We start from the raw sequence: 10,127 nt of genomic DNA on the forward strand, positions 1-10,127 counted from the left end.
CGAAATCTTTGTATTGAGGATTTTCAAACATATATCTATACAACCCTGGATTTTTCGCATGAAAAAATAGGCAGGTATATTTTTACGCATAAATAAGTTAACATCCCTGGGTTTGAGACCCTATTTGCGGAGATAGATGAAGATATTCGTTTTTCGCTGAAACGGACTTAGTACTAAGCATTACGGTGAAACCACTTAAGGTTGAATTACACACCAATGCGTCAATCCGTGCGTTGATGGAAGGGTTGATTTTTTTCTGTTTGCGGCTAACTATTCGAGCTTTTGATTTCAAAGAGAAATTTCAACTCTTCAATCATCGGACGCATTGAACGCATGGTATGTAATTCTACCTTTAGATAAGCATTAATGCAATCATAAATACATCAATAGTGAGAATGGATAAGCCACCGCAGAAAAACTTTTTGGTATTCGGTCGAATCTGGGTTTAAAACTAATCCTTGCCCACCGCTAACCTTGTTCGTCCGTCCGTCCGTTTGTGAACACATTTTTGTGATCAAGGTCTATGTCGCAGTTTTAATCCCATCGAAAAATGTGGCACAAGTATATGTTTTGGGTCAGAATAGAACCTTGTTGGTTTTTGGAATATCAGATTTAGATATAGCTCCCATACATATATTTCACAAGATATATACTTATATGGCCTCACAGTTTTATCGTGATTTGCTTTAAACTTTGTACAAACAGGAGACATGATAGTTTCGCATAGTGTGCCAACTTTGGTTCAAATCGGTTCAGATTTTGATATAGGTCAAATATATATCTTTAGCCCGATTAAGATTCATGTAAAATTAAAAATAATAATTGTTATATTATATAATTGTTATATATATAATTGTTATTTTATATAATACCAGATTCTATAAAAAACACCACCCTGAAGAAGCTGGAAACACACAGCGAAACGTTGGATGACATAAATGGAATAAATTAATCTTTTATTCGCATTAACATACATGACCTTAAAAGCCCAAAAATAACAATAAATGTTTGGTCAAAAATTAGTTTGGATTTAGATATAGATCCATATATATCTTTCGCCCGATTAAGATTCATACACTCAAAAAAAGTGAACTCTCTATTTCACTAAAGCCAATTTAACTTTATTTTAGTTCATGGAATTATTATGTTTGGCGAAAGTTTCCCTTACTCTAATAATTTTTTGTTTACGTTAGTTAAATTAACTAAAACCGAGGCAAAAACTAAACTCAAATGAAGCATAATGATTAACTAAATTCGTACCTTCCACAAAACAGTTCAGAATTTCTTTAAATTTGTAAATTTTACCAAAAATGCGTCCATCATGAACTTCGTATATCACTAAAGACATTCTTGCAATTTTGAACGCCAAGTTTTTCCTTCAAACTACAAACTTTTCTTTAACAAGTGAAAAAACTTTGTTATGTCCAATAAATTTTCTTGAATTTGTCGAAAAATATTTACTTATTTTGATGACATCGGCGTGATGCCAACGTTTGTAATACTGTTTAGTTAAAATTTTCTACAAATATTCAAAATTTTCTAAAATTAACCGAAACATTTCTTCCTGGTGGGTTCACTGTTTTTTCAGTGTATGACCACAGAGGCCAAATTATTCCTCAGAAAGTTTTAAAATTTTGCACAAGGGGTACAATCAACATTTTAGTGGTGTGTGCCAAGTTTGGACAAAATCGAGGTTTAGAAAAAGCTCCCATATAAATATTTTTCCGATTTGGGAAGATATGGCCAAAATTCCCGAATTTTCCATGTAAAATCGACACTACCAAGTCAAACGTTGTAAAAATGACTCCAATTTTCCTATACCTCTAATATATATTTATCGAGCGATAAATCATAAATAAACTTTTCAAAATTGCATAAAAATGGTTTTAGATTTGAATATTTCCCATATTTTTTACTAACATTGTTCTCCATCCCAGGGCATTAGCCTACTTAAAATTTAAGTCGAAAGATTTGGTAGAAGTCTAAACAATTAGATTTAAATTTATATATATATATATATATATATATATATATATATATATATATATATATATATATATATATATATATATATATATATATATATATATATATATATATATATATATATATATATATATATATATATATATATATATATATATATATATATATATATATATATATATATATATATATATATATATATATATATATATATATATATATATATATATATATATATTTGACAAAAATTATTAACTAATTTGTATCATGCTCCAATTACTGCATTTTCTTTCATGGTGTGTTCATTTTTTTCTGGGCGTACTGATCTACTGCAATAAGCCAACTTGGTGTAATGCCCGCCTTGCACACAAATATTTAATCCCAGTTTCTGCCAGACATTAAAAGGTTTATTCAACGATGGTTTATCTCCTTTTAGCTATTTCACATGACTATAAAAAGAAGGTTTCTTTGAGAACTGGTTTTCAAGGACTTCCATAACGATTTCGGTGGAAATAGTGAATTTAAAAATACTCGTGATAGCATAATTATTACATCATTTCCTCTTTTAGCATGTAATTACTTAAAGTTAAAATGCGTATATTGGTAACTCGTCCGGCTAAGTATCTTTAATATTCTGTGATATTATTTGCAAGGATATGCATAGAATTCCAAATAAATTCCACGCCAATGTATATCCATAAAATTCTTTAAGTTTGTCATGGGAAAGCCATTTGAATTGATGTGAAAATAAGCCAAGGAATTACACTAGATTGTCAATAAATTGTTGACTACATTGCATGCATTTACATGCAACGTAGCAAACCAAAACTACAACTGGTTTCTTGTCGCCTGCAGTTTAAATGTTGTTGTAAGGATAGAGTGTTTGAAGGACGAGAAAATTGCGCGGAAAAAAATCAATTGAGACAAACTAGAAAATGTCTAGCTAGACCCAGCGAAATGTTTTGAAAACATTCGTGAGTGTGCGTGAACGTGAGTAATATTTTACTCACGTTCACGCACACTCACGACGGAAAAATCTTACTCACGCACACTCACGACTCACGCGTGAGTCACGAAAATTTTCGACAATTTCGTGTCACGTGCACACCTCTACTACACGGTGAAAAAGACTGTTTTTCATATGTTTGGCTATAAACATTATATGTTTGGAACACAAATTTTTAAACACAATATTTTTGAGTGCAAGTATATAATGTTCATAAACTAGCATAACATGTTTGGGACATATATGTTAATATGTTAGAACATATTATGTTTGGGACATAAAATGTTTGTAAATATAATATGCTTGGATGCAAACATATATTAATTTAGAAATAGCCTATAAACATATATGTGTTTAGTAGCTTGGAGCGCTATTTAACAGGGAGCGATATTGAATTAAGTTGGTGGTTGTTGCTTGTTATTACAAAATTAACATTTTATTTTTCCTTGGGCAATTGATCAGCTACTTCTTTGATCCTTACAAACTGTGTGGTCCGCTGTTCGAATCCCCGTCCGGCAAAAGGTAAAATTAAAATAAAAAAATCATACAATTGAATAATTTCTTCTACAATGTTTGTATTATTGCTAAGAACTAAAAAATCTCGTGGAAGTGAGAAAGATGTGGGGGAATATACAATTGGGCAGAAACAAAATTTTGAGCATTCAGGTCGAAAACCTATGTTGTTAGCACCTATATTACCTGTTTATTTTCATAATTCATTATGATTGTAAATATATAAATAAATAAATAAATAAAATTTTGAGCACAATATTGTTTGGGAGAATTTTTTTAAGCATATAATATTTTTGGGTGCAAAATGCTTCCAAACATATTATATGTTCACATAATAACATATTGTTTTTTGGAAGACAACATTATTGAATTTGGATGCAAAAATACAAAATGTTTGGAACTTAGACTACCCAAACATATATTGTTTAGACCAATATGCTTTCAAACATATTATATATTGGAAGAGATCAAACATATAAATGTTTGGGCAATACCAAAAATGTATATGCTTGAAGCAAAATATGTTTGGGAGTATATGTTACAGAAGCGATTTTTTGTGAGCGTGTACCGACGTCCACTTAGAAGGACATTCGAAAAAGACTCCAAATTCTATTTTCTCACATAGTTTCGATTTATTTGTCGATGTTATTTTAAATGAGAGGCTTTAATCTAAATAATCTATAAATATTGTCCATATTGATGAGGTCTAAAATACATTTTTATAAACTTCTTTAACAATAAACGAAAAATACGAAAATTTGAGACATTTTTTCTACTGTATGTTTCTAGTAAATTGACATTTATAAAGGTGGTTGAAATTTCAAGGACCGATGTTGATTTTGAATATAACACAAACTATTTAGGAAATTATTGTAATTTTATTTTATTATGATATATTGCGGAAACTCATTATCAAGCCAAGTTTTTGCTTCCACCGTATTTTTTTCCTTCAGAAAACAGTATTTTATCAAAACACGAAATTCCTTTTTTTCCATTCTTTTCACAACAACAAAAGTTGCTTCACAAAAGACGCTCTATCTCACAAACTAATTGACTTACAGACGTCAAATTTTGACACGAATCATTTGAAGGTTTGTACTATATAAAAATAATATGCATTTAATACTAGCGACGGCATCTATGTGTCGGACCGAGGACTTATCAGCCAACCTGTTATATTTACGTAAAGGTAATACTAGGAATTATTTGATCGCAATTTTAACTTCTGCTGAGAAATAGTTTATAGATAATTGGTTTCAAATACAGGATGCTGATGAGGAATGTGGAAATTCCATCCCACCATCTTGCAGTCTAAATGGTGCCTCTGTTGGTTAAGCTACTCTCGTAGCTTAGTCAACGTATTGTTGACTATTGCCCTTACTGTGTTTTATAACCGGAAAATTCAACAATTTTAATTTTATTGCGAAAAAAACGTCATTTTGCGTGTACAGTAATGACTTGGGAAGATATTTCAATTTTCGGATACCTATGTGGTATTTATCTCATCTTGCTTAAAAACGGATGCGATATATTTTGACTGCCTTAGTTTTCTAGTGAACAGGAAAAGTGAAGTTTTCTCGAACTCATGGTTCTAGGCCTTGTTCAGTCATGACATAAACTGCTCTTTGTTTCTTCACTGGGTATCTCGTTTGCTTGAAGTTATCAATATCACCACTTCAAGATGGTACAGTGAACTAAGGATTGCAACAACATCCTTATTGACTGCATGTACTCAGTAGGGCAAATGCTATGCAATAACAGATGCTACCAACAGCGTGCATATTAATGGGATCCCATTATGAGTGAAAAGTGGCCTTGGACCTTAACCAAAGTGGAAAACAAGTTTTAAAGGTGCTTATGCATAATGAAGCATACAACGTGGCCGGTTCTATTCTTTAAATTGCTAATGTTTAACAATACCCATTAGTGCGGATTCATTTTTAGATTGAGCACCAGGTAATTGACAGCAAACGATCTTGGAATAGCAAACGTACGGCTGAAAAGTCAGTATTTTGCTGAAGTTTTCTGCTGATCCGAATAAAATTATGAATTCATTCCTGTCTATCTGATAGTAGAATTAATGCTGCAATAAGCCCAAAAAAATTCAAATAGTACACATTATATAGTCGATATATGACTGATCTATAAAAGCCTAATTTTATTTCCCGTGCAATATTCGAAGAAAAAATTAATTTTTTTGATAAAAATGGTCGGATGTTTATTTCATAATAAACCGAAAAGTGTGCAGTTAACGATGAAAGGCATTTTCAACCAAATGTAGTCGCGAGAATTCTATCATTGAGGCGATGTTTCGACACTGGCTTGATAGCGTGCTATCACGTGGTCTGACATGAAGGTGTTAAAATTACAATATATTGGTGGCTAATTATAATTACCCGGCTCGGAAACGTTTACTGCAGAAGGGCAATTGTTTGGTTGCTTGTCCGGCACATAATTGTTAAAAGTAAACGTTCTCCATATCAAAACCATCCAGCTCGAACCATAAAAATTAACTGGCGATTCAACATAATTTGCAAAAAAATCCAGTAACTCCGCCAGATCATTAACCACACCAAACAGTCGTACGTTGAGGATGAAGGGGCTTCTCAACAACACTTCCATGGTTTTCCGAGCCTCAGATAGGACAGTTTTTCTTATTAATTTCGGCACTACAAAAATTATTTTTACCATTTTTTAGTAAATTTTATTTTACTTTGATAACATTTGTATTAAGAATTATTGTAAAAACCATATTATATTTCATCGAACATCATTGTTGATTATTAGTTATGAAGCGTTGTGTTCTACCATTTAAATAGGAATATAAGCTCCTTAATTATAATTCTCGAAAACTATTTATGTATGTATATATGTGTAATTTCGTCAGTAAATTTATAAAATACAGCATTTTTCAAAGGTTTTATTCAAAAATTTAGATGATAACACCAAAACCCCACTAATTTGATTTCGTAGCTTCAAAATAAACCTACGATCAAAGTCTTAGTCAAATCGAATGAATGTGGGGGCTTGTTTGCGCTCAAGAAATCTGTTTATGTAAAGCTATATGAAGATCTGGACCGAAAATATGACTCATATTTTGCATATTTCTTTAGTGCTTCTGGAAAATCATATGAAAATTTTAGGGTGACAAAAATGTTTGACCTTTGGCAAAACCAGACTAACCTAACTTAATCGCTCAAGAAGCCCAATTAGAAGATCAATGTGAAGTCTACACATTAGCGTAGCTCGACAATTTTCCTAGCTAAAAATGAATAGATTTATTTTATACAAATGAATGAAAAATCACATATCAACATAATTAGACAATTAATTTATAATAAAGCAACTAGGTTAAGTTAGGTTGGGTTAAAGGGCAGTTAGTAAGACTCACTTAGCCTATTCAGTCCATTGTGATACCACATTAACTAAAAGTACCTATTACATATGGGCACTTTTAGTTCTAACCACTGATCCTTCTCAATAATTTTCTTCTGTTGAACCAATCAGATTGTTCCAAAAAACATTAGAAAACTGCTTAAGTTAATGTTTCCAGGTCCACCAATAGTCTAAAGCTATATGCCCCTAAAATTCCCTTACGCCTAACACAAAATGTAGGACACTCACACAAGAGGTGTTTGATTGATTCCTTTTCCTCCACATCATGCAACTAAAGGCAGTTCCACACTTTTTCCCAGCAAACTAATTTGGGAGTTGTTCTAAAGGCACAACTTTAAAAGCAATTCCAAAAATGCCTTCAAAAAGAAGTTAATTATTTTAACTATACATGAAGTTTTTTTAATTAAATTTTTATAACACGTTTTTTCATATTTTTAATGGGTAATTTTTGGTTTTTCAAATAGTTTAAAACATGTGTAAGAATTAATAAAATGGTACAAATTATTCACATTTTACCGTAATTTTATCTAAATCCATTGTAGAAAAATGTATAATTTTTGAAAATATTCAAGGTCAAACGTTTCAGACAAGCGTTTGGGAAAATATCACAAAATTTTTGAATTCACATTCAAAGCACTGAAATCGGATCTCACCTTAAGAAGTGATGCAAATTCAGTGCAACGGCTGTTGAAATGGAGGACTTCCGTCCTATGACAAGCCCATGTTAAATTCATCGCTTCTGAGTCAATTTTGCACCACTTCCGGATCCAAAAAGAACATTTTCATCACTTTTTTGGCGACGCTTATTTTGTTGGGATGTTAAATTTCATAAAGCTCCGTTAGTGTTCCGTTAACTAACCAAATTTTAAACCGTATTATGGACGAAGCTGTCATCTTGCTTTTATATTCTATAGGCCAGTTAGGAACTTAACTGACGGAAATTTTTTAAATTAAACCGACAAAAAATCAAACTAAACAAAATAATAAAGGAAATTCAGGTAACAAACTAAACATAAATTTATGAACTTATGTCATAAGTTCTACCCATTTTTATTTCATAAATATCAGACTTCAAACATTCGTCTACATTAAAGGTTAGGTTAGGTGGCTGCCCGATGTATCAGGCTCACTTAGACTATTCAGTCCATTGTGATACCACATTGGTGAACTTCTCTCTTATCACTGAGTGCTGCCCGATTCCATGTTAAGCTCAATGACAAGGGAAGCTCAATGACAAGGGACCTCCTTTTTATAGCCGAGTCCGAACGGCGTTCCACATTGCAGTGAAACCACTTAGAGAAGCTTTGAAACCCTCAGAAATGTCACCAGCATTACTGAGGTGGGATAATCCACCGCTGAAAAACTTTTTGGTGTTCGGTCGAAGCAGGAATCGAACCCACGACCTTGTGTATGCAAGGCGGGCATCCTAACCATTGCACCACGGTGGCTCCCTTACATTAAAGAAACTAACAATTTAGAAGACAATGTTAAGAAATATATATTGCCTTCGACAGCTGCTACAACCCAAGTAATTCGATTATGCATAAGTCTTTAGCGAAACTTTGTGCGGTTGTATTTACTTGTTTAATATTATATATAATAATGGAAAATCGTAAAAAGTTTTAAATTCTGGGGGCTAACATTTTTCTGTTGGGGTCTAAGCCCCCTCCCCAGACGCGTTCCTACGCCTATGAGCCTACACACATATCTATATCGTCTTAAAATAAAATTTAAAAAAATCCATATTATGAAACGTTACAAATAGAATTTTCTGGTAGTGATACTAAACTGGATCGCTTCAGCCCATCTTCTAGTCTATCCTTCAAGAAATCAGAACAGTCTCCATCATTGGAAGTTGCAGTCAAACCGTTGAGAAATTTTGACTTTTATAGACAAACGTTTCAAAGCTTTAAGGCATAAAAGCAGTTATCAAAATGATAACCCATTCACATTAGATCATTAAACATCGTCCTCACACACACTGAAATCAAAAACAACCTAACCACTTCATCTATCCACAAATTAGGTATAATGCAAAATGTCCAGAATATATTTTTTTACATCGAATTTTATTAAATTATCATATATTTGACTGAGTTAAAAATTTTTCTTTTATGGATTTTTGTGAAAACTAGATACTTAATACACAACTCAAGGGATGATATATAACGCTTTAATATCCTCCGCGACCTGGTGGAGGAGCACCACGCAGTAAACCAGGTGGTGGGCCTCTCATTGGTGGCGGGGCTCCACGCGCAATAGAAGCTGACATTGGTGGGATTCCTCCAGGTATTATGTTTGGTGGAGGCCCTCCAATAATGGGCGCTCTGGGTACACCGCGTCCCATCGGCGCCATATGTTGTTGTCCAGGACCGCCAATACCACGTACAGGCCCTTGAAGTCCAGCGGGAACAGATGACATATTAACTGGAACTCCTCTGCCGGTGGCCCGACCCATACCAGGTCCAGACAAAGAGCCGGGAATAGGAACACGGGGCAATCCTTCTTCTGGTGGTGGAGGCCCTTCGACAGTCAGCGATACTATATTCTCGCCTCGCAGCAAAACAAATCCAAGTATTCTTTTTTCTTCCCGCTCGGGAACTTTTGTATTTTTGGAACGTATTTTCCTGAACTCTTCACAATCTCCAAGAATAAGATTCATGTGTTTATCGAAAGCCTTAAATGTGCCAATAAATGTACGCGAATCTTGCAAAACAACCCGCACCCTATAATTAAGGTGCTGGATCATTTTATTATTTTTGCCAATCGTCATTTTGACGTTTTAATAAGCAGAACTTGACTCTTGATGGCGTAGATATTCAAAATATACAAAATATTCCACAGAAAAATACTTTATGTCCTAATCTTAACGCGTCCACATTTGCTTTGACATCGGATATCGATAAACGATAACTATATTTGCCGGCGATTATAAAACTCTGAAAAGTAGTCAGTAACCAATCAAAAATAAAGTACAGTGTTGCCAATACATATGCAAAGAAAAATGTTAAAAAGTGAATAGTTACGTCTTGTTTAGTGATTGTCTCTATTTTGTCATTGAAAAAGGTCCTATCATAACATCATAAAGCAAAATGGTACGCAATCAATGTTTTAAAGATTGGACATCCAAGATTTTATACAAAACAATAGACTCTTCAGGTGAGTATTCAGTTCGAGTTTAGCCCGTGAAATCGAAAATAACAGAAAAAATAGCTTTTTTGGCTAA

General features: G+C 33.1%; 1 protein-coding gene across 1 annotated transcript; it reads right to left on the reverse strand.

The window, feature by feature from the left end:
• Positions 1 to 8,951: 8,951 nt before the first annotated feature.
• SmB (small ribonucleoprotein particle protein SmB) lies at positions 8,952 to 9,801 on the reverse strand. The gene has a single exon (XM_075302844.1). The coding sequence runs from the start codon at positions 9,672 to 9,674 to the stop codon at positions 9,075 to 9,077; it is 600 nt and encodes a 199-aa protein (XP_075158959.1). The 5' UTR covers positions 9,675 to 9,801; the 3' UTR covers positions 8,952 to 9,074.
• Positions 9,802 to 10,127: the final 326 nt, after the last annotated feature.

This window comes from Haematobia irritans, chromosome 3 (assembly GCF_050003625.1).
Source record: "Haematobia irritans isolate KBUSLIRL chromosome 3, ASM5000362v1, whole genome shotgun sequence".
NCBI lineage: Eukaryota > Metazoa > Arthropoda > Insecta > Diptera > Muscidae > Haematobia > Haematobia irritans.